This window comes from Petromyzon marinus, chromosome 3 (genome assembly GCF_048934315.1).
Source record: "Petromyzon marinus isolate PM22_M1 ecotype Great Lakes invasive population chromosome 3, UKy_Petmar_22M1.pri1.0, whole genome shotgun sequence".
Lineage (NCBI taxonomy): Eukaryota > Metazoa > Chordata > Hyperoartia > Petromyzontiformes > Petromyzontidae > Petromyzon > Petromyzon marinus.
The window spans coordinates 24,499,282-24,524,763 of NC_133669.1; the positions used below are offsets into that span (position 1 = coordinate 24,499,282).

General features: G+C 53.7%; 1 protein-coding gene across 2 annotated transcripts in view; it reads left to right on the forward strand.

Annotated features, from left to right (window-relative positions):
• The window catches only part of LOC116958305 (nucleolar protein 4-like), a 372,491-nt gene extending 347,122 nt beyond the window's left edge, over window positions 1-25,369 (forward strand). For both annotated transcript variants that reach the window (XM_032980855.2, XM_076071964.1), the window contains exons 9-11: window positions 8,928-9,047; window positions 19,078-19,381; window positions 20,799-25,369. In XM_032980855.2, coding sequence (XP_032836746.2) covers window positions 8,928-9,047; window positions 19,078-19,381; window positions 20,799-21,100 — 726 coding nt within the window. In that variant the 3' untranslated portion in view covers window positions 21,101-25,369. The remainder of the gene's footprint in view (window positions 1-8,927; window positions 9,048-19,077; window positions 19,382-20,798) is intronic.
• The last annotated feature ends 113 nt before the right edge of the window (window positions 25,370-25,482 follow it).

The following is a 25,482-nucleotide window of genomic DNA, read 5'->3' on the forward strand; positions in this document are numbered from 1 at the left end:
CTGTTTACATTGCGTTCTCTAACCGTAGCGTGATGCCAACTCAGTCCGTTGTTATGACATTACAGTACAGTATATATTTGGCAAAAGAGCTGGGCCCCGGTACGATGGGACGGCGATGCCCCCCCCCCCCTCACCTGTGCCCCCTGGGTGTTCGCGGCCAGGCAACGCGATGAAGCGGAGCAGACGGGTGCAGTTATATCTGTGCGGCCTCCTTTTCCTGAGAGTCCGCGCTCGTTTTAATCAAAGAAAAGACTCGGCCACTTGGTCAATTAATGGCCTGATCGATTCAGCCTGTATTCATAACCTGCCATTGAGCACCATTGTGTCCTTCGTGTGTCAGTCGACAGCCCAATCAGCCAAAGCTGGGAAATAATTGTAAGCTCTGTGGTGTAATTTTGCAAGCCAATCCCGTTTCATTTTAAAAAATAACTTGTAGAGAGTGGAGGAGATTTGGTGGCAAGCAGCCACACGTGCGTTGATTTTCCACCTGAGCTCGCACACACATGCGCGTTCTCACTTCATTAAGGTTGCCACCTTTTACACAGACCAAACCCGGATGCACCTCTCAGTCAGCAAAACTTTGCAGCGTATACTTTAACAAAGTTCAACACAATTGCACCAAATCTCGGCACAAATCGATCCCTGCCGCCCGGGCGCAGCTGCCAATTCCCTGGGACAGGTGGCGACCCTCTGCACCATCGACCCGCGTGCGTGTGCACGTGCGCGGCGCATTTGGCGCATTCTGCGCTGGAGTCGCGTGGCGGCTTGCAGGGGCTCCACGAGCGCAGCAGCACGTGTTGTCCGCGGTGGGCAGTCGATGCAGCCGCACGCGCGCCCGTCCATTGCACCCTTCACGCAGCGGCCCCCGGCCACCCACTTGCCCTGCCGTGGCAAATAATTTTTCTGGCGGGAATTGCCCGAGCGCTCCCGCTGCGCCGAGAGCGAAGGAGGAGGGGCGGTCATCTCGCCACTGTGGCGAGCTGTTAACTACATCGCCCGGTTTTCAGGAGGTCGTGGGTTCAAACTCGACCCTGGCAGCCGCTGTATATTTGCCATTTGCGCGTCGCTCTCCCCGTGGTCGTGTGGATTTTTGTCCCGGTCCATCCGGTTTTTTCCCCCCGCATTTAGAAACACGTGTTTCGAGCATTTGGATGCTGTCAATGTCCACATGATAGGCCACTTCGTTGAGCCGTCGTTTGTGATAGCCAGGTCGCTTCTCCACGTAGCTCAGTGGGCCTTAACTGGTAGAAAACAAAGTAATAGTTTAAATAGTTTTACAGCATTTGGAGCAAGGCCGGAGACGTCGTGGGGGATGGCGACGAGGAGGCTACTACGGCCGAGGAACGTGGAGGATGGGCGCCCGCGCGGCGCGTGTGCGGTGACGGGCGCTCGCAAAGTGACCCTCCGCCGGCCCGGGCGATTATTTTGGCGAGCGCGTTGGGTCGTTGGGGAGGGGGGGGGGGTGGAGAGGTCGCGGGGTCTCCGCGGCCTCGTCAGATTTTCCCGTCAGGGCTCAAATCGACCGCTCGAGCCTGAGCCCTCGTGCAAAAAAACGAATTCTGGAGCTGAACCCAGGGCACCGCCGCCGGACCCGAGGAGCAGACTGTACCGACGGGGGGGGGGGGTGGGGGGCGTTGCGGGGGGGGGGGGCACTGGAGGGGGCTGACGAACCCCCGCCGAAGGCTCAGCCCGCTTTTAAATGATTGCTGTCAAGAAATGTAGCAAAAATTAGTGCAATACGGTGATGGGAATTGCAGCCTTTCCTGCAGGTGGACACGAGCAAATGGTAGCGTCACCCGTTTCATTGAGCTTCGAACGTTTGTTTAAAGTTTGTTTAACACTGACTGCGTGTTGCCCCCACGCTGCTATGAAACACGCTTTTGTTGATGCTCCTGCTGCTGCTGCTGTGGTGGCAGTGGTGCACAAGCACAGTTAATAATTGTGAGAGAAAAAAAAAACTCAACGCATTTCTCAATAACACCGTGGCCTTAAAATACACATTTTTTAAAATGCCGACGTTTCGCAAATGATCCCTTTCCCACAGTGTATGAATGTGCTGCGTGCTATGAAGCAGCTCCGTTGCCCAAATCATCACCTGCACTTTTTTCTTTCCTTCAAGGCCACGGTTTTATTGACAAATGTGTTCCGCGAGTTGTCTCCCCATAACACAAGGCCACCACTACACAGGGTTACAAACTTGTACACCATCGTCTCTGGCTGTTTGCCCATCTCGGCGGAGTTTTACTTCCACAGTCACTGGGACTACGCAGGGATCCGTGGGCTCTTATCAGCAAACCACGCGCGCACACGCACGCACGCACGCGCGTTCCCAGCAACAGCTGAGATGCCACGCGAATTCCCAGCAGTGGTCGGTGTGACTGCACCTAATTCGTCTCTTACACTCGCTAAAAAGAGAAAAAAAATCACAACAACAACACGTTTACTACTCTGGTGATGCCGGAGGGGGGAGGTGGGGGAGGGAAACAATTCGTGTTAAAGTGTCGTAGGTCCCGGAGAATTTACATCACCGATGTAACATTTACTTTCCCCGATCTTGATTCGTGTTTCGTAGGGGGGGGGGGGGGTGGGTGGTTTCCTTCGATTCGCGAGACTCCGCGCCGACGTTCAATGCTTCCCTTGGAGCGAGCAGCGAGCGACTCGTGGGTGATGTTTTTTGCAGCGTAACCAGTGTGGGTGCGAGAGACGCGGTGGATACGAGGACGAATTAGTCTCCCGCACTTAACGTTTCGGTCCGTTCGCTGCCCCGGTCGAACGTGTGGTGTAGACCACCGCTGTGCGATGACGATTGCACTTCAAGTCCGCGCATTTTTTACGTTTGAATCGGCTACGAGTGGTGGTTTTAAAGCTGACCGGAACCTTCACTTGTGGAAGTGTTTAAAGCGCAGTGAGTGTAATTAAACCGACCCGGTGTTGCTGCTTGGTATCTCGCTGCTCCGCGCGAATCTCTGCCATCAGTGATCGCAGCGCTTGCGTCACACCACAAGGGTCATGTCAGAACGTCCTCGCCGCTGCACGCCGACTCTCGTCCAGCGCCTCTCAGGCTCCCTCCTGCGTGAGAGAGATGTAGGAGGGCCGTGTCACTTCCTATTCGTCCATAATAGAGGGGTTTTTTTGAGGGTTAGATCGCGTAAATGTATAAATGTGTCGTTAAAACCCGCCACCACCCGACACAGCCAACTGGTGAGGGTTGTCACGTAAACAGAACGTGGCCAATTCGTCACTAGTACAGCACTAGTGTATAGTGTAGTGTATAGTGTATAATGTAGTGTATAGTGTAGTATACTAGTACAGCAACACCGGTGTGTTGGAGAGCCAAGCCACAACATTTACAATCTGAGTACGACGTTTCGCCAGTAATTACCACTAGCTTCATCAGGCGACAGACAGATTTGTGTAGAAGTCTTAACTGTTTCGTTCCTTATATAGAGGCGTAGATGTGGTGGCCACACTTCTGCGCTCTTGCACAAAGTGTGGGGGGGGGGGGGGAGGATTAATGAGTCAACGTACGCTCTGCATGTGCATTATGCGAGCCTTTTCACTCCTATCCGATTGACACTTTTCCCTTCAGCAGAAATTCCGTCGCACACAACGCCGCGGCGCCACGGACACTCGACGCCCCTGTTCACCGCCCTCCCGGGGAATTCCCACAATGCCTCGCGCCAGCTGTGACTTCACCTCACACGGGAGTTACCGCTCCACGAAACTCTCAGTGATTTGTCGTTCTTTTAGATGATATGGAACAAGAAGTGCAGGTTTACTTTCTCCCCCAAATGTTGCAAATTACACGCGGGCATAAAATTGCCGGGGTAGAGGGGTGAATATTTCCAAAGCCAAAGTGATTTTCTGCTCAAATGAGCATGGGGGCATTGGTGTTCATCTCCCGTTCACAGCCCTGCAGACCCGATGGTGTGAATTCCACATTCCTAAGGCGGGGGCAAGTCATCCCAGAGGACTACCAGCGTTTATTTTCCCAGAAAGTTGTATTTATTTCATTGATCCCGGAGGAAAGATGGGCTGAGTCAATCCCAAACCAGGATTCGAATCATACCACGCCTATTATTTACTGCAATGCACATTACGCAGCTGTTTGTAATCACTGGGAAATGAACTGCCTTCATCGTTACTACCTTGGCATACATAAAACGCACTACGGTGCTTAATAAGCATAATGTTATTATAAGGAACCCTCAACTGATTATAACGGTAGCGTGGTGCATTCTGGGCTAGTCGCATGGTCACGTCTCACCTTGACTCAAATCCCCGAGTGAAGCCGCGGAACAACCGCTGCGTTGCAGCGATCTACAAAGGCCGAGAGATGTGAACTCCCTCTCCTGGTATCCAGGAGGTCGTGGGTTTGATCCCGACCCTGATGCCTGCTTTATATTTGGAGATTGCGTGTCTCCCTCTCTCTCATCGTGGCCGCATGACTTTTTCAGAAACGTGTTTAGACTATTTGGCAGCTATAAATTCCCGTGTGATAAGCCACATTGTTGAGCCATCATTTGTGGCCAGGTCACTTCTGAAAATGAGCTACATAGCTCAGTGGGCCTTACCTTGCTTAGTTTGAATGTAATTGGGACACACAAACCCACACGTACATTAGCAAATTTATGTTTGCGAAAATTAGAGTGGGGTCATTACATGCTGGGCGTATTCGCTGCTTGCGCTTCTGAGTTGCTAATTTGCTTCGTGAAGCACCGCAAAATAGCCTCTTAGAATCCAAAATGTTACGGGTCAAGCTGACAAACAGAAAAAAATACAGAGATTACCGGAGGTAATCCAGTAGGCACTATATTGAAAGTGTTTTTCATCCCAAACGAGGTTACAGCCCCACACTACCCCCCTCCCATCACCACCTCCCCCCACTGCCCCCCCCCCCACCCCCTGGTGTGTTTAAGGCGCTCCCCGCACCGCCACGTAGATCCGCCTTGAGAGTCGTCGTTGCTCTCAAGGCGCGGGGGGCGTATGACTCTGCCGCTTCCCACGCTGCAGGGATGTGGCACACGGGACTTCTGGCAGCCACCGAACAAACGTGCCAACATTGGCCCAGCGTTGGCACGTGGCTGAAAGTGTTGGAACATCGTTGGCCCAACATTCCATGTTTTACTGGGCACTTTATAACAGAGAGGTATTATCGATGTGGTGTGCTGGATGTGGATATATATCTCAGTCGACCCAGGGCACCTGGGTCTGTCCCGTGACTTCCTGCCAGCGGGTGTTCGACACTTGACGTGGCCTTGACGTGGTGACGTCACTGCCACTTAGTGGCGAATGCCAGTTGTTATTATTGTTGTTGTGGACATATATATTCCAGGTTGCAGGTAGACTAAGGTATGCATGTGACTATTTATAGCCACGTCCAAAGGGAGCGGTGTACCGGATGTGGTGTGCCGGATGAAATTGAGCTTCGGGCCTTGGCTATTGGGGGCGAGCGTGGGGCGACGTTGGTCAAGTGAGATCCGACCTCTTGCGCGCTCATCAGCACCGCCGCGGCGAGTCGTGGACGCAGCACCAACGCCGCGCGTGGAGAGCACTCTGCTCAGGACAACAGAGGGAGGAGGGCAGAGCCACGTCTGCCCGTGCGGTTTGTGGAGCCGCTTGGAGCTTACCTGGCGGTACGCCGTGGCATTAATAATGAAAGGTGGCATGCGGGGGTGGGCGGTGGGGGGGGAAGGGGCGGCTGCTGCCCGCTCGTGATGTTCGCCTCGCAGCAACCCGGCCAGTACCACCACGGGCCACGCACACACAACGCGTTTGGGGTGATTACGAGTGGACCTGGCTTGCTTGCGAGCGGAGGGCGTGGGGTGAGCTGGGCAGCATTCACCCTGGCGGGCGGGCGGGCGGGCGGGCGGGCGGCCTCTCAAACACGAACTCGTTTTGGAATAATAAAACACAACGGGGAGCAGAATACCGAGTGTACACGCTCCTTGTTGGGCGGGGCGAGGCCGGAGAGAAATATCACGGTTTTTATCGCCACCCCACGTCCCCTTTTATACGATGGCGGTGGTGTTGGCAGTGTTGGTGATGGTGATGTTGGTGGCGGTGGCGGTGGTGGCGGCGGTAGTGGCGGTGGTGGCGGTGGTGGTGGTGGCGGTCGTGGAGACAGTGGTGGTGGCGGCTATGGCTTGGCCCGTGCAAATTTCCCCCGGTAAATTGCCACGGAATTGAGTGCGCAGCGGCGCTGAAAGGGAACTCGCCCCAGTAATTGTGCCGGTGCCTCGTGCCGATTGTGGACACCCACTGGAGAAAGGGCCATATATATATTTTTTTTAATGCCCTAAAGCACCACGCTGGGTATAAGGTCCTTCAGGTTATTTAAAGCTCACAATCAGTTATTGCTCACGTGTCTGCGGCTACCACCAGTGAATTTTCAATGGGACGATCTCGCTCGGCCGTGAGCGCGTTCGCCGCGGCAGATTGCGGCGGAGAGCGGGGGACCTTCATCCGCCCCGGCGCTCGCCCGGCCGCAAAACGCGGCCGCTCCGACGCCGCTCCTCGAGCGGACGCGTGGGCGAGTGGCCGCCCTGGCGCCCGCTTTGCCGTGGACCGTCGCTTCATTTCCCGGGGCAAAGATCCGTCGTGCCGTAGTCGCGCGTCGAGGGCCCCCTCGGGGCCGCGTAGCGCGGAGCTGCGAGGACATTTGCCGCACCGCGGGGACGGTGCGTCCTGCAGGGCTCACGCGGGAGGGAGGGAGGGAGGGAGGGAGGGAGGGAGGGAGGGAGGGAGGGAGGGAGGGAGGGAGGGAGGGAGGGAGGGAGGGAGGGAGGGAGGGAGGGAGGGAGGGAGGGAGGGAGGGCCAGCGAGGCAGGAGAGGGGCAGGACGCTCCGTGGCCACCTGCCCTCCTCGTAATGCCCGCAATGTCCCCCTGCTAGGGTCGCGGGCAATCACAACCAGGGAGCCGGAATTAATTTGTTCTAAAAATATTGTTTCATTGGATTTTTCCCCCCCCTTCAGAATTGTTGTGTTGGCAAAACTGTATTTTCTCGCCGGGTGACACTGGCAGAAGGCTTCGACTCACAACTGGAAGATTGCGAATTCCAATCCTAGGCAAAGAGCCGACTCAGCCCATCATCACCCGCAGGTTACATAAGTACCACTTATTACGAGTTGACAATAGCTGTGCTGAGGATAGACTGGCCCCGGCCATATAAATGTGGAGTGTTGTATTGACTTACCAGCTGCTGGATCAAAATGTGCGAACAAAGTTCCGGAATGTTTTACACGGTAATTAAATGCTGTGCCTCAGTCATGAATTGACACCTCTGCCACCCCTCTCTTGGCAAAGGAAGGCCAAGCTGACTCTTGTTCACGCTTCCGTCCAAATCTCGTCTGAATCGTTCAAGACGATCGAAGCTTGCACAATTCAGAGGCCGACCAGCCACACGAGCACGCTGGGTTCGCAAAATAGCTCTAACCCATGGACGACATACGTACCATCGACCAGATTCTCAAAAGGGCAAATGATAATGATCAAATATCATTGTGCCAGGGCTTTGTCGACTAATAAAAGGCATTTTACTCGTGGGAAACTGTTTCAATGAACTTCATACAAAACCAGACCTTAATAATAATATAGAAATGAAAAAAAAAACCCACACAAAAGTAACGTAGCAATGTGCCTCGCGAAGAAAGTTTTTAACCAGTGCATATTACTTTCTGTGACGTGCAGAGACTGACAAAGGAAATTAAACAACACCTTAGGAGTGTGCAAAGAAGCGTGGAGAGATGCGTTGCTTGGAATGACACCGAGAGATGGAGGGAGGAACGTGTGGATCAGAGAACACACGCTGATGAATAGAAAGGCGTCGTACTGCATGTGGAGAACAGTGAGTGGCCTTGTGCTGGACAAACACAGTGGCCAAAAGGGATGATGGCCGACAGACAAGACCGGTGATGCAATGGCAGCCAAACGATGGTCACTGCGGAGAGGGAGCGATGAGATGAGCTCAGGCGCAGGAGCGGGAGGGGCAGGTCGTGGCGTCGCAGCGCCACAATGGATGGCGATGATGTGGGGAGGCCTTCATCCAGCAGAGAATAGAGCATGGCTGCTGCTGCTGCTGATATCCCATGTGCACATGTACACACGTTCAGTTTGACTTCGTCAAGATAGGCATCGGCGTGCGGTTGGGCCGCAGCGGAGGACGAGTTTCTGCGTGGCCCGTGCCGTCGGCCTAACTGATGATGGGGTTTTCAGGTTCACTCCGTATCCTGTCCGATTGTGCTGAGACCGCGGTTTAAAAAAATAAACGACCAGTCGGGTTTGATTGTCCCTGGACTCGTTTGCATCACCACGGGAGGATGCTTTCATTTTTTCAGCATTCCGATTTTTTTTCCATCGCTGCGCCGGGGTGTGAGTCCCACGGCGAACGACATCGCGACAGCACCCACCTGGTGACCTCTTGGACCCAGATCACCGCCGCACGAATCAATAAGGTGTGATAACGCTTTGGCACGCGAGCTGGAACGAAACCTAAATCTGCGCCTGGGCCGCTGCAGCGCCGACAGCCCCTGCAGCGCAACAGGAGAAGCCGGCTCCAGATGCAAATACGAATTGCGGAGCGGGGAGTCTGTATGCATGATCGTCATCGGCTTCACTGCTGGAAAATATCAGAAGCTTCCTACCCTGGGGGAGCTAATCTCAGTTTCTACCCTGAGTGCCATAGGGCTCAAAGAGAGCCCTAAGAATGCAGACAGAGTCCGTTAATCCCGTAAGCCACCCAGTAGCCACCGTGCTCTGAATAAAACAAAATAACTACCGTTACTTTAATTTAGATTTTTTTTTTAATGCTTATTTTGATTCATGAATGCCTCCCTCACTCGTATTGTTGCTGCTGCTATTGTTGTTGTTGTTGTTGCCGTCGTTGCCGCCGCCGTTGCTAATCCTCCACCACGCTGTCACCAACAGCAGCAGTCAAGGACGACGCCCCCGCACCTCACGTCGGCCGTCGCCGAAAACATCCTGGCCATGGCGTGCGAGAGCGAGAGCAGGAATGCCGCCAAGCGCATCCGCCTCGACCTGCAGGCGGTGAGTGACGCGCAGAACGTTCATCCCACCCCTGCGCCGCCACCCCCACCTACACTCCAGCGGTTACAGGTCGCCCATCCGAGCATTATCCAGGCTCAAACCTGCTTAGTTTCTCAAGATCTGATGTGATTGGGTACATTCCAGGTGACATAATATAGGTTCGATTTGGAGGGATTGTAAATCGTGTAATCTGTTTGCGCGCGCCACGGTTCGACGCGTTCATCGTCAGCATGAGAATCGGTTTTGTTCGATGGATCGTTACTCGCCGCTTGTTGGGTTGAGGTGGGCCTCCACCCCCCCCCCCCCCAACAGGGAGGGAGGGACGGCAGCCTTGGGGGGTCGGAGAAGAGAGATCGCGCGGTGACTTGGGGATGGAGCGTGCGAGCGGAGGGAGCATAGGGAGATGGAGGGCAGCATGGGGAGAGGGAAGGTGGGAGAGGGGAGTGAGGGGTGATGGAGAACGTGGGGAGAGAGGGAGAGTGGGGGAGAGGAGGAGGAGGAGAGGGGTTCGAATGCTGCTGAGGGGTTGGAGGTGTCCTGGGTCGGGGTCCTGGGGTGGGGGGAGGCGCCCGCGAGGATTGTGTAACGAGGCTGCTTCGGCTGGAACACGTCCAGTGAGTGGGCACCACGGGTAATGGTGCGGGCACCACAGTGGTGTGGCACAGCGCACTGCAGGCACTGTGGTGCGGGCACCGTGGGCACTGTGGTGCTGGCACCGTGGGCACCGCGGTGTGAGATTGTAGGAGCCGGGATGTGTGGCATGGTGGTGGCGAGTGACGGTGACGGCCGCCTCGCCACTTGGCCGCGCTGTCACCGCACTCACCACGGGAGTCCAACTCCTCCCGCAAGACTCCAGGGATCTACGCCGCAGTACTCCAGCCTGCTTTAACTTCCCTGCGATAAATTATTTTAAAAAAATGTCTACAAGTGAATATGCTGCACAGCCCTTCGTTAATCTACTGCTGGATGAATGCATCCCCGTGCTGTGGTGGTCATGGTGGTTGTTTGGCCATACTTCACGCCGGTCAAGACCGGTTCAGAAACAATTCTCCACTGATGTTAACCGTGACCGGGAATCGAGCTCAGGTGGCCGGATTCATAGCGCAGTGCGCTAACCGCTGTGCCACCATTCCCCCGCCACGAACCACACTGGTTTTGTTTTACTTGCCGCCTACTAAAGATGAGTTATAAACTATTAATATTACTTGTAAAAAAGAAAAGTCTTGCCAAGTGAAGCCAATATGATTCTTGTTTCTTTTCTTGCGTTAATTGGGATTATCTCGTACGGTCTTGAAAAAAACCCGACGCTCGTTATTTCATCTTTTGAGCGAGCAATTTCTTTCCTTATTTACTTGTGCGTTCACGCTCCACGTGGATAAGTTCAAGTCTCTCAAATGTAGCCTCGTTCTTTTTACATAAATTCTGGTCACAATGCCTTCAGGCGCTTAATGGCAATGTGGAGATATGGGGGGCAAGGCGGAGGGGGGGCATCATGTGACCTGTACGCTGACATCATGTGACCTGTACGCTGACATCATGTGACCTGTACGCTGACATCATGTGACCTGTACGCGGGTCCGCAGCGCGGCCGTCCCGCTCGCCGCTCGGGTGGCGCTGCGCGGGACTCCTCCTCGCTCCTCGCTCCTCGCTCCCCGCACCTCGCTCCTCGCTCCCCGCTCCCCGCTCCCCGCTCCCCGCTCCCAGCACCTCGCTCCCCGCTCCCCGCACCTCGCTCCCCGCTCCCCGCTCCCCGCTCCCCGCTCCCCGCACCTCGCTCCCCGCTCCCCGCACCTCGCTCCCCGCTCCCCGCACCTCGCTCCCCGCACCTCGCTACCCGCTCCTCGCTTGCTTTCATGTCCATCAAACGAGCCACGGCGGCGGCGGCAGCGGTGGCGGCGGCGGTGGTGGCGGTAGCGGCGAGGACGACTCATTAAGGGCGCAGCTGCTTAGCAACGGCGCCCGTTACCGCCCCTTCCCGCGCTTCTATCCTCTGCCTCCCCCCCCCCCCAAAAAAATAAACCCCGGCCTCCGCAGCAGCCCCCCTCCATTGCTTTATTCTATTTTTTGCCGAATTCTTTTCTCCTCTTCCCCCAACCGTGATTTTTTTTTCTCTCTCTCTCTGAGTGTCCTTCGTGTGCCGGGCTGGATACGGACGCCATGACAACCGGGGTGGGCGGCAGACTTGCCCGGGACGTGCCTCCTCCTCCTCCCCCCACACACCCACCCACCCACACCACCACCACCACCCACCACCCACACACGCGAGGCTCGTGAAGCCCGGCGGAGGCCGGTGATTAATACCGCACGCGGCGCCACACGCTCGCCCGGCAGCAGCGGCACAGCTTCCGTGAATCTGAGAAGCTCGGGTCTCCATCGACCGAACCCTTACCGTGTGCCACCTTAACTCATCAGCAGCCACGGTCAGTCCACTGCTGGATGAATGCATCCCCAGGCCGTAGCCACTTCTCACAAACCTGCGAATGTCCCACCTTTACTGGCCACAGCAAAATCATTTAAAGAATCATTTATGCTGAATATTTTTTTTTCCACCTCCCCCCGTTCTTCAAAACTTTCAGCAGCTTTGCTTTTTTCTTTGCACGAACCTTGACTGCCTGTCGAGTAGCAAGCCGGCAGCGTGGATCGGATGGAGAGTGTGGCAGGGGGCGGGGGGGGTGGTGGCATGCGAGCCTGGAGCGGGACTAGGAACATAGATGTGACTCATTAATGGACAACCCCTCGTTCGGCAGGGCCTCCGTTTCATCTCGCTGTTACTCGCCGAGTTACTGCAGTCACACTTTCTCATGATTGACGTATTGGTAAAGAAAAAATGCATCTGTGAGATTATCTTTTGCCAAAAAGTCCTCCGCCAGGGTGATTTGTTTCCAGCTAACAGCGCTCCACCAGTGTGACTATAATGTTTTATGAGTCATGTATCCCAGCCAGAGGCTTTCAGAACCTTTGAAATAAAAAAAATGTCAAATGTTGTAAAAGTGCTGACATGTGATGTTGCACAATTTATAAAAGTCACTACGGGCTTCATCCTCACTTTTTTGCGTCTACTTTTATAAAGAGACCAGCAAAAATCAGACCGAATGATTAACACTTTCCCGACCAATTTTATTAGTGGCCGCGCACTCCTGTTCACAAATTGGAGTCGGTGATGGAGGTTTGGAGAGCCCACCTGGGTCACGATGCGTGTGATCCACAAGGGCAGCTCCGAATGCCGCGATGATGGCCGTTTCTCTCAAAATTCGTCGATGCCCCTTCCGTCTGCAGTGGCGCTGCTGCTAGAAGCAGCAGCGGCAGCCGTATTAGTGGAACATTGAGCCCTGACAGGGCGTGACCTTTACACGGTAAAAATGTCACAGTGAGCCCTGGGGGGAGCGGAGGGCGCGCGGTTGGCGGTCTGCTAGCAGGAGGAGAGGGGGCAGCAGCAGTCAGGCTCTATGAGCACATTGCTTTGCCGGGGGGGGGAGGGGGGGGACTGCAGCTATACGACTCCTCATATGATTAAGATTACGATTCTTTCAGAGTAATGATGATGATGCTAATAATACTAATCATGGCCTTTACTTGAAGGGCCCTGACACATTCGGACGTTTGACCAAATTCCATTGATCGGTATTTGGCTTTATGTATGAGGAACCCGGAGAACCCTGGAACGTACCCAGGACCGAGCTGTCCACGAGGGGGTGACATGCGGCACCGCCGGGCCTCGCAGACCCACGCCTCCAGCACCTGTGCCAAGCCAAGTAATGACCAGACTCAGGCCTGCTTAGCTTTCAGGAATAAACTGGTTTGAGGATACCAGGTGCACGTTTGGTTATTGAGTGGTAGGGAATTCAGTGTTGCTTGTTTAAATTGAGGTGGGAGACCATCGGGCTGCATTGTTTCGTTAAAAAAAAAAAAAACATTTGTAGGGCCCGTAACGTGATTCAATAAATTGTCACGATTCGAGGTCGTGATTCAAGGATCGATTATGAATTCTGCTGTTGCGTGTGTGTCGGAATTTACAGTCAACGCTCGGGTCAGGTGACCCAATCCCATGCCACGTCGACAAAGTCAAAATAACAGATTCTTACTCGCGCGATTCGATGCCTCGATCGTAAGCGTGAGAATCAGTTTTAAGATATTTGTTTTTCACGAAACATTCCGTGATGACGACGACGACGACGATAATATTATTTAGCGAATGTAGTCACAGGCAAGTTCGTATTTGTCGACTTTACCGTGACGCTTCAAAATTGCGGCTCACCCTCGTAATGGTGGCACGGCATCTGAGTCATGGCCCTTGCGGACGCCGGGGGCAGGAGTGCGGCTCATCGCAATGACGCGTCTCAGGCAATCCTCAATTGAGTAGGTTCCTTGCGAGCGTCGCGTCTTACCTTTCATTTCACTTACGACAACGCCGATGGATTCGCGTGGTGATGTCGAAATGCGACCGCAGCTTGGCCGCCGTTTTTACGGAACGGCCATACGAACATCACGGCAGGGACCGCCAAAGCGGCGGGTTAAATCCTCATTTTTAAAATGAGGATTTTTTTTTTCCCCCCCTCTCCGTTTTAACGAATTTGACGGCGACCTTTTTGCAGCGAGCATTCCGTGCGCGTGCTGCAGCTCCCGCTCGTCGACGCAACCGTCGTTAACGAGCGCGCGACGTTGTCCGTCCGCTGCGGCGAACAAAATAAATAAATAAACCCGGGGGGGGGGGGTTAAATTCAAGCGACAAACGACGAAGCCCCGGACGTTCGCCGCCCGCTAATGGCCGAGGGGCGGCAGCGGCCGGGGCCAAGGGAGCCCCACTGGGGCGCCGCCCCGGCGGGGCGATCGTTGTCCGCCCCGTGGTTCCGTGTGCCGCAAATAAGGCGCGGAATAACGAGCAGAGATCTGTGACGGATCGAAGGGAGAATTTAACCGGCGGGGGGGGGGGGGGGGGGGAGAGCAAAGGTGGGCGTGCGGAGAGGGCGGAGTGGGCGGTGGGTGAGGAGGGCGAGGGTGAGCGACGATGCCGGGGTAGCAACCGTGGGCACGGGTGAGGCGAGTGCGGAGTAATTAACGAGCTTGGACTTAACGCGCCGCGCCGATCGGGGCCGCGCGGTAATTAGCGTGGGATGAAGGCGCTTGGAATCCCTCCGGCTGCCTGCCGCCCCCTCGCCGCCCCCGTCTTCCTGCTCCTATCTCCCCGTCCCTCCCGGCGCCGCCAGCGGCCCGAGCCTCGTTTCGCGAACCCTGTCCTGTGCGCGCCTGGGCGCGGTGACTCCTCGTCAGTGCCGCTCGGCTACCTGCACTTTGCCCCAGCGGTCCGCAACGGCTGCACGGGAGGTCCTCCGTGTCTTTGTTTGCGGCGGTGCTCGTCTTGCGGTGCACGAATCTCCTCGCCCTCGACGGAGCCAGGTTTCGCAGCATCGTGAGTTGGTGGTGTCGTATTACATTTGGAGTTTTGAATTAATATGGGCAACAACAAAAAAGATTCTACCTTTGGAGCGTTACGTATGTTCGTCGTTTTTCAAGCGCCTCTCTCTCTCTCTCTGTCGGCAGGCAGATGGGAAGGTGCTGCCCCCTAGCGTGAATTGAGGTCACGTTAAGAGATTTCGGAAGTAGTTCTGCGAAAGCTCCTTCTGTGGGTCGTCTTCTGAAACGGGGCGAGAGTTTCCACACGAATCCCCCCAACCCGGCCCATCCGTCTCGTAACGTGACGCCGATGTCACGGTTTGGAAAACATTGCCAAAAGAGGAAAACAGCATGTATAAACGTGATCTAAATGACAAGGTTTCAAGCCACTCAACGCAATTACCTGCGCGCATTTAAGGTTAAACGGAATTGTAGCTGAGTGGTGCTCGGCAGAGATTACCCAGTGAGAACCAAAGTATCTCAATCGTGCACACTGTGCACCGTCCGCGCTTCCAAGTGAACGCGGGTAAATACCACAGCCGAGAGCCCGAGCGATGATGATGATGTGATGATGAAGCAGACAGTTCCGGGCCAGGCAAGCCCAGGACTACAAACCGGGATGCGGTCTAGAGCCCGAATAAGAGACGGCGGTGGCGATGCAACGGGCGTTGAGGCGTTTTGGTTACAGAAAAAAAGAAAGAAAGAATCTTTGGCGCGGATCGCAGCGCCGTCAAAATTCGCCGCTGAACACACGAAAAAGATATCTGAGGTCTCGCGTCCAACGACGTCCAAAGGTGGAGGGGAGAGAACGAATGAAGGAGAGAGATGCCGAGGGTCGTGGGGGGGGGCGTTCAGCTCCGGCAGAAGCGGTGGGGGGGGGGGGGGGTGTGTGGGGGTGGATGTTTGATGGAGGAAACCGAGGCGGGGAAATTAACGGCGAGCACATGGGAACAATCACATGGGGGTCACGGGGCAAGTTGTGCGGCAAACCGAAGTCGTGCTAGTTAAGCCGAAGCTACGTAATTTGCATGGCACAAAGCGCCCAGTGCGCTAATGGGCTGTGCATGGCACCTGAAAGGAAAGCACCTTTAACCCATTAACCGAGAATCCTCTCAATTATGGGGGAGGAATTAAATTCTAACGCCGCCCCCCTCCCCCCCCCCTCCCTCGCTCTGCATCCTTGCAGCGCCGGGGCGAATTTTTTTTTGTTGGCGTGTTCCAGCACCGCGCAGCACACGTTTGCCATCGTGCACGAGACCTCTTGAGGGGTTTAATCAATCAGAGCGACGAAATCGACTCGGGATACCAGGCGAGAAGGACGCGTCTTTCTTCTTCTTCTTGTTGTTGTTACGCTTTGCGAGCGAGACGACCTGTGGCGTGAAATAGAGCGCGGAGGCGACGAGCCGCTATAGCGGGACGACGCGCAATTAAATGACAAAACAACAACAACAACAAAACGCGGAGCGAGTTGTTATTTCAACCCCGGCAAAGTGAAAGAGCGGGCACGGTCGCTATGCCGGCTCGTGAGATCCTTCAGTTCTCCGTAGAGGGGGCCTCGTTTTTTTCTCTCTCCCGATCTCGGGATGCCCCGCAGCAGCGGGTGGCAGGGGTGGGGGATTGGAGGGAGAGGCTCGTGCGGAGCGAGGGTTGGGGCTGCCCGCCCGCCCGTCCGCCCGCCCGTCCGCCCGTCCGCGCGCCTCTCATAAAACAAATTTGTTCTCGCTGTGCGCACGCCGACGCCGCCGTTGTTGCCGGCGCTCGAGTGGGGAATCGTAAACACGTGGCGCGGTTGACGTCGGGCTGAGTATAAACGGGAAAGACGGCGATGCTTGGGTTATTTTTTTATGCCCCCACCCCCCCCCCCAACCACCCCCAACCACCACCACCACCGCAGCACCGTAAAGTTTTTTATTTTTTATCACCGGACACGGTGGAGGGGTGGATAGAGGGCTAAACTATGCGGGATTAAGAGTCGCGAACGCGTTTTAATTGACGGCGTCTTGGCATGCGGGGGTAGCGACTGCTGGGGGGGGTGTGGGGGTGTGGGGGTGCACGGGAATGTAGCGTGGGCGACCGGCCGGTCGGGACAGCTGGGGACTGCCAGGTGCTCACGGCCGCGGGAAAGGATCGCTCGGGGCGGCGGGGGGGCGGGGGGGGCGTGCGAGCTGAGAGCCCTGGACCCGACGCGAGCGAGCGAGCGGGGAAGGGGACGAGGGGGAGCTCGCGTCTCCGCAGAAACCGTTTCCGTGGTGACAGCAGCCCAGCAGCCTGCGTAGGATGTCCCTCGCCCCGAGGCACTGCCCCCCCCCCTCCACCACCACCACCATATCACCCCCCCCCCTCGCTGCGTAGCCCCAAACACAGAAGCACGGACGCGCAGACACCCCAGACTGGCTGATTAACGGCCGTCAAGCCCGCGGAATCGCTGAGCCTCGGTGGGGAGCTCTAATGAGCTCGTGTATAATTCATGCCGAATGCGGCCGACGCTGCCTGCCCGTCTGTTTCTGCCTCCCACTTGCCCAGCCCTGCTCCATCCCCTCGATGCTTCGGCTCCCCCAAATCCACCCACCCCACACCGCTATCGCCCCGGCAGAATTTATTATTTTTTTTTGCTCAGCGCTTGCGGTCCCAAACACACTTATTCTTCCCGTTTGATTTCTTTCTTGTGTGTGTGTATATATACTTTCACTCGGTTTTTTTTTATTTCTGCCCGCTCTCTTCTGCCGCTGCCTCCACGTGGTTTTTTTTTTGGTCGAAAACGTTTCCATGAATCCGTAATCCCCGGCTCATGAGCCTAGTGCCCCACGGGCCGTTCACTCGGCTTAAAACCCCGGCCACGGCAGCGCATGCGGGCGAGTGAGCGAGTGCGGGCGAGAGAGCACGGGTGAGCGAGTGCGGGCGAGTGTGGGCGAGAGTCGCGAAGCAAAAATGCCAAGCGGGCGGCAAAGTGAAGATGCAGACATTCCTGCGAAGGAAAAAGACGTGGAAAAAGCCACCCCCTCCCCCGCCACCCACCACGTCCAAAAGAAGAAGAAGAATAATAATACAACATGCTCATGCATTTGGTTTGCTTGCCGCGTGTTCTCGGAAGCAAAGCGCCGGGGCCGCGAAATCGATTTAATGACAGCGAAGCCTTCACCAGCGAGCCCGGCAGCTACGGGAGCGAGCGACCCACCCCACGGTGCACGGGCTCAAGAAAAGCGCCCCCCCCACCCCCCGCACCCTCCTCCCACCCTCTCCTTCCCAACGCAGCGCCCTCTACCATCCATTCCCCTGCCCCTTGCGCCCGCCCCTCCTCGGCAAGCTCACACCCACGCACGCGCGATCCACACCCGGCCAAGACCACCGCCGCCACCGTCCCCACAACTCCCACACGCGGCGTCCATGCGAGGTTGTTTTGTTGTTTTTTTTTATGCGTCGCGCAAAACCAAAACTGCCGCTCGAATCGCCGGAGTGAGTGGCGGAGGGGGTAGGGGGGGGGGTGCTGCGGTGGTCATCGCCGTTCCGTCGTTCATGTAGACGGAGCAGACGGCGCGGCCGCTGACAAAAACCCCATTAGACTCGCCCGGAGCTTGGAACCCGCGCGAGCGCCACCCCCGACGGGGTGGCGCTCCTCTGGCCCCGGCAAATTTGAGAGTGATTTCCAATCCCACGGCCTGAATTGACATTGGCAACGGCGGTGGGGAGCGCTTCGCTATCGAGGGCAGGAGGTTTACTTGACGATTTTAATGCCCAATGAGATAACGTGCTTCTCTTGTAACAGCACAATTAGGATGCACGTTAGTAGCCGTCTGCTTTTCCTCTTCATGCATGAAGGAGGGGATAAACGCGCAGCCCCGCAATTACTCGCTCACGATACTCCTGACGCAAAATGCCCCCCCCAAAAAGGGGACGCTCTGGAGAGCCCCTCCGGAGGATATTTTGGTCTCCTCTTCCGCACTGGCCTTTGGAAGAGGCCGCCATATATAATGTAGTTGTTATAGCTTTTTTTGTGTGTGTGTGTGAATGTAAAATTAGTTGATGTTCTTAGGGAAAATAATTGGTATGAAAAGTTAATGAAAAATGAATAAGGCCATTTGTTGTTAAGCCAGATGAGGTCCCATTCAGAATAAATCGTCTCTATTATTTGTCACAAAGGGAGAGGGATAACATGGACCGAAGATGTCCGTGTTCACGGTAGCTTCGTGGTCCAATGAATACCAATCACTGGAATGTGTGGTTACCTCCTTGCTCTTGCAAACTTCTTAAAAATTGGTCATTAACAAAATAACAAACGCAAATACATCAACATGGAATAATATTTCACAAAGTCTAGCACTTTGTCAAGAAGTGTACGTGAACTACAATCACATGTACGTGGCTTATGTTCGCAACTAATTAAAGTGTCTTTGATTAATTGGCGTGTTAGACACGCCACAGAGAAATCTTGCCCAATGCGTTCTCTGGAGGAAAGCGTGAGCATAGCCCCTGGTTCCCTATCCCGCGTCGGCCAATCACAACGCTTAATCCCGGTGTTTGGGAGCACGTGCGACACCGATTGCTAGTTGGACGCTCTAAGTGGTTAAACGCAAAAGGTCGTTCTCGCACACGTTTATTATTCACTTACTCCTTCGCTAAACCATTCCGCTGTCGTCCACAGGACGAGCCCATGCCTCTGGAAAGGCCGGCGCATTTGCCCCACGACCTCGTGCGAACATCGCACCAGCACCAGCACCTGCAGCAGCAGCAGCCGCCCCCTTCATTCCCGCCGCCCCCACCGCCTGCCCCGATGCCGCTGGCTTTTGCGGGGGACGCGCCGCCGTACGTCAACGGGAGCATGCGCTACGCTCACCACGGCTTCGGCGGGCTGGGCGGGGGGATCCAGCACCCGGCGCTGTCCGCTCACCACAACCCCCCGGCACCGCCCCCGCCGCCTGCCCTGCACCTCGCCAACATCAGCAACGGTGAGGCCTCCTCCTCCTCCTCCGCCGCCGCCACCGCCACCACCGCCTCCACAGCGTGGCGCTGAGAAGCGCCGCCGTGTGGGCCCGGTGTCAATCACCGCGCGCCCCGCCGATACTCCACGCGTGCTGCGTCTCACAAGCACATTCCACTTGCATCGTCACAGGCCAGCCACCCTCAACCACTACCCCCCCCCCCCCCCCCATTGTTGCCGACCTTCACCAAAACCCTTACCGCACTCACCCCACTATCCATATTACAGGTACAGACCTCTTTGTCAATCCACTGCTGGATGAAGGCATCCTCACGCCGTGCCTCACCACGCCGGTCATTGTGGTATTGTCGGTGCTACGAGTGGTTGGTGAACTTGGTGACCAGAGTTCAGCCGCTGTGCCAGCAGTGCGTCGCGTCTGTGCGCTCACACGGCGGCGAGCCATCGTTCACCACCATCCACATCCCCCGCTCACGCACCCAGCGCGTTCGAACACGTGTCGACAATTAACTCCCTCAATTATCCTGACAATGTAGTAGTCACGCCGACGCTTCGCCTGGCCGCGATATTCCGTCAACGCGCCGCTCGTGTGCCGCGTGATCGATAGGGCACAGTGGACAGTGCTAAGCCACCTTCAAGCCCCCCCCCCCCCCCGTGGCTTTGCGATGCTTCCACCTACCTCCCAGCTGGACAGCGCCATTCATTAATTTTTTTGGATTATTTGGCGATACTGCGCTGGCGGTGTGTGCACAATAACTCCCAACAGAGTCATTCATTCACGGAAACCCCATGCACAGAAGCGGAGGAGGATGTTTCCTAGACACGAGGGGCGCATTGGTGGCTCAATCATCGAATAAAATTGATTCGTACCTTTACGTTACGAGCGCCGAAACGTGTGGATAGGAATAATTTATTTTTTGATTAACAAACTGACACACGAGTTCACTTGACGCTTGCTACGCCACTAGAGGCCGCGTAAACGAGTGATTAAACGAGACCAAAAGAATATCCATCCTTCAACAATATCACGACCTCAAAATCATGACAGTTGCTTTCACCAAGAAGTATACAAGTTCTCCAAACAAGCCGTTCTCTTTAACTATATTTTCTGGCCAATGACGTAATCAAATGAGCGTGTCGACAGGCGTCACGTGTCGTACAGACGTTACGATGTCATGAGGGGTCGTGATGTCATAAGATCTCATCAATAGAGTGCACCCGCTGGCCTACAGCCCTCATTTCCAGCTCTTTATTTCGCTTTCATCTCACTGACCTGCATCTCTCACGTCTCGATAAACCACTCCCAAGAGCCTTTGTGGGGCCACACGGGCCACCAGCAGAACCCTGCCCTAACCCGCGTGGCCGTGTATCTGCGCAACCCCTTCTCCTACCACCACGCCATCCCCCTCCTCCTCCCGTCGAAACAGGCCCCACCGACCTCAGCATGAAGAAACCCCCCAGCACCCGCAGCAACAGCAGCGGTAGCAACAGCAGCTCGGGTAGCAGCAGCCCCAGCCCCCAGGGCCAGGTGCAGGCCGGAGGCGCGGGGCCCACGTGCTGCAAGGCGAGCGGCGGGGGAGCCGGAGGCGGGGCCGGCGGGTGCCCGGCGCAGCTCAGCCCCACGGAGGTGGGCGCCGTGCGTCAGCTCATCTCGGGGTACCGCGAGTCCGCCGCCTTCCTGCTCCGGTCGGCCGACGAGCTCGAGAATCTCATCCTGCAACACAACTGAGCGAGCTGAGCGAGCGGTGCGACGGCCCCGTCTGGGGTGCGCCGCGGGGCGAGTCATTCCCGTGTCCGCCCATCCTGGCGGGCGTAGCTCCGGAGTGCACAGGCGGTGCAACTGCGACGTCGATCAACTGGGCCAGACCGGGCCCCCCCCCCCACCCCCCAAGCGCCAAGTTACGTAGAGGAGGGAATTTGGACAGGGGGCGGTCATTTCAATCTTCGCACGGGGGCCTGTGCCAACAACGCTAAGGCAATGAGCTACTGCATGGCAATTAGTCACACTGGCGACACGTCATCATGTTAATGATGATCATTATCATCGTTATGAACATCATCATCATCATCACCACGTGGATTTGTCCCTTGATTATGTCCATCTGCTCATCTGATGTGCCCACGCGCCTGTTGAATGTTCACCTCACCAACAGGAAACCAATGTTCATCAACAATTGATTCACGTGACAATCCATCTATCAGATGTTACAACTAATGATGCATCCTCCTAATCAATCTTATAATTCCGTAATCAATTCATCCAACCACCTGACTACAAATCCATTTGACATTCATCCATCAATCCATAAATCAACTTCACAACGCCTGTGCCATTTGCCTGTCAAAATTCCCATGCAACTCATCAGCCCGAGTCAAAATGGATTTGTTAGAACTGAATTCTGAGTGTATGGTTTACAGCTGCATAGAAGAAAACATCTTAAAACAAAATGGCCCAATGACTTGAACATTTTTATTTTGTCGTAATGTTCAAAGTGATTAATGTAATCAATGCAAAAAAAGAAAACATTCTTTATGGATTACCAGTTTGGTAAATGGGTCCTATTTATACCTTCCATTCAAAGAAAGCCAGCCATCCATCCAAGCCAACCAGCTGTGGAAAACAAACCAAGATGGCATTTGAAAGCGTGCGTAATTAAGAATGCTCTACAAAAATTGAGAACTGCTTGGAAAGCGTCGGAAATACTGCCAACAAACCTGGAATCTTCGCACGAAGCCCTTGGCCTGCTATTTTAACACAGCATCACGGTCATGCCTGCCACTCGCACAAGTCACGGCGTACGTGCAGCATTTTCCACCCCCCCCCCTCCCGCCGCAGCGACTCGTTACAACTGTAGATCTTCTTAGACAATCACAACCACGCTAAATTGGGACATTCGCCAAGACGGGGGGAGGGGGGGGGCAACGCGCTGATTACAAAAAAAAATCAGCCACTGAAGAGAAAACCAACTTGCCTGAGAAATACACAATAGAATCACAATATTTTCTTAAAATTTGCTAATTTTAAACGACATTTTGTGAACGCTTCATCGAAGAGTAAGGCAGCACTTCTTTATGTGAACAGTGCTACGGACTGGAAGCAGAGGGGATTACGGACTCATCGCTTGGACCAAGCCCCGAGGAGGGTTGGACCGCACACCTGCAAGTGGGGGGAAATGGGGGCAGGATTGACTGCGTATCAAACACACAACAGTCCTCTGTGCAATAGGTTGGACAATCATTCCGTAAAAAGAAAAAAATCACCAAATTTAAAACTCGTCTTACAAATTGCCCGCGTGCGAACCGCGAGGCAGCAGCGGCGGCGGCCCAGGCTTGTAACGCGCAAAGGTTTTTATCCGAATTACGTTTCTCCCCTTTGCCAGCAGAAAGGACCAAGGCTTTTACAGCAACAACAACAAAAACCAAGGGGCTCCCCAAACGTTCACGTGACTGCGAATATTTTCCAACATCGCAACTGTCATGCCGCTGTTCGCTCAAAGATGTGTTGTATGTCGGAGGGGTTAAAAGGGGGTAGCGTAAAATGAAGAAAAATATTACCGCAGTGCACAATCAAAACGATTTCATTGCAGGTCTACACGCGGATTTTGTGCGGCTCTGTTTAAGCTGAAGGCAACCAAACTAGTGCATGTGCAATATTACAGGTAGTTTTAACGTCATGGGGACATACATCGGCAAGGCAGTGGAACCAAGAAATAGGGCCAAGGTGCAAATCCTCATACAACAGGAGAAAGCTAAGCGATGGCGAGGAGTTGAGGGAACAAGATGGGAATAACCAGGCACTGCAACGCTTGTAATGATGAACGGAGCTGGGCACAAGCCACTCAGAAAGCCCCCTCCCCCCCCCCCCCCCGAGTTCCGTAATTGAGAGTTGTTCTACGCGCTACGGTGCGTGAAGCCATCGCAACCCAAATGTCCCCCTTGAGAAGTCGTTGCTGCTTTACAATGTTATAAGTTTACAATTATAGCGTGTACAGGTTTGAAGAAAGAGGGGAAGGAAAAAAAGCGTGGGCGACAATATTGGCCCTTGGTATCTATAAGTTTACTGAAAGAAAATCGTTGGCTTTTGTATGATATAAAAACACTTTAAATATACCCATTGTAAAATAAAACAAGAGGAATGAAAGTTTTTGTACAATGCGCAGGTTGCGATGAAATGGCTGTGAAGTTTAATGATTCCAAAACAGGGATATCGAGTGACGTACATCCCAAAGGTTGAACAAAGCCTCCCAGGTCGAACACCAGAGTGTTGGACAGCAGTGTAACAGCATGGTCAATTTTGCATACAAGACTCCCCGTTTTGTTTCATTTTCATGGTGAATGTGGCACTATTGCTTTTTAATGCCCTTAAATGTGTGATTATTTGTACATGGACAGCCTTATGTATATTTGATAAATATATATTAATATCGAAGGGTTTTATTTTATTTATTTCTACGATTTTGGGATGTGAAAAACTTGGCTTGTAAAACAAACGATGGGTCACATCAGCCAGCCCTGCCGGCCACATTAAACTGCCACGTCACGCCCAAAAACGGCATTTAAAATACATCCACACCAGTGCTACGTAACAAAACCCGACAAATGAAAGCAAGTGGACCTAATATCTTCTTTGGTTCTTTCGGTAAAGTCACGTAGAATGAGAATAAAATAATAAATTGATAAAATAAAATAACACAATATTCTCACGACGTTTCGGCCACAACACAAGCGGCCTTGTGTTATTTTATTTTATCAATGTATTATTTTATTCTCATTCTACATGACTTTACCGAAAGAACCAAAGAAGATGAATCCTTGCAGTCACGAAAGCTTTAAATCGAAATTGGACCTAATATCTCTTGCATTACAGCTGGCAATGTCTCGAGTAATATTGCCAGGTAGAATGGAGGAGTGTTATGGAGTTAATGCCCAGACTTCCCCCCTCCCCCCAAGGGTTCCCAAGGCATGACCAAATAGAAGTATCAACACAGAGTTCTGACAGGGAGTTACAATGGGCCATCAGTAACCTTTTACCCAGAGGACCAATATTTAACTTAGGAACACCAACTGTTCACGGAACTAAGCCTTCATTGAAAGCACAAGATTTTTGAAAGAAAGCTGTATTTAACAGTGAGTGCGTAAATATGTACACGTCAAAAGTTGGACTCATTACCATGCCGGTTCTCATAAGCTGTACATGCAAATACTGGGAAGATTTTTAAACGTGCAGAAGAATGAGTCTCTGCTCCAAACAACCAAAACCACAACTTTGGTCTGCCTACTGCGGCGATATTGGAACAAAATACAAACTCTCAACATCATTGTAACGTTAGTGTGCACGGCGTGGCATTCAGATTGCATTTCACTTCATTACCAATTTGCTACTATTCTACAAACTGGCAGCCAATTCAACAATTTAAGTGCTAGAGAGTCCTTGAGTTAGTCATAAAAATAATCCAAACTACAATACTGTCTTTCGATAGAAAACGAGCTGCGATAATGCAAGGTTTTATTTGTATCAACGTTACTCTTGTGCAATGTGTTTAAGTAAAAAGCTGGTAACTGTCCAACTCTTTAGACTGCGAGTGACCCAAAGCATGTGCCCCGTCAAGACGCTTATTGTTTATATATGGACTGTGTGTGCGTTTAATTTGTTTTACAAGTGAAAAAAAGAATATTTCCATTGCTATACTACCGCAGAGCCCGACTGCTTTGCCGCTTTGCTAGAATTTATTTGCATTCTATTAAGTATTTAAACGAAGGTTACATGACTGTTTTGAATCGCATAAGTCGGCGGTGTGTATGATAATGGTTGTTTGGATTTTTTGTATATTTGCAAGCTGTGCTGGGATGTATTGCGCACACGCAATCATAGTTGTTCGCCTACAGATACTAGTGCATTTGATAGATGTTCAATATAAATTTTTGTACATTGTACCGCGGTTGCTTTTTCCTTGGTGTAAACCTAAATGAAATTTGAATAAACATCTTTTGTCCGGCATAGCAGGCACAGGTGTGATAAGGCTATTGAGAATCGGGTCAAGCTACGTCAGTGCAAGACCCCATGCCATTCAGTTATTTTGTGTGAAATGTCCTTAATATTCGACGTTCAAA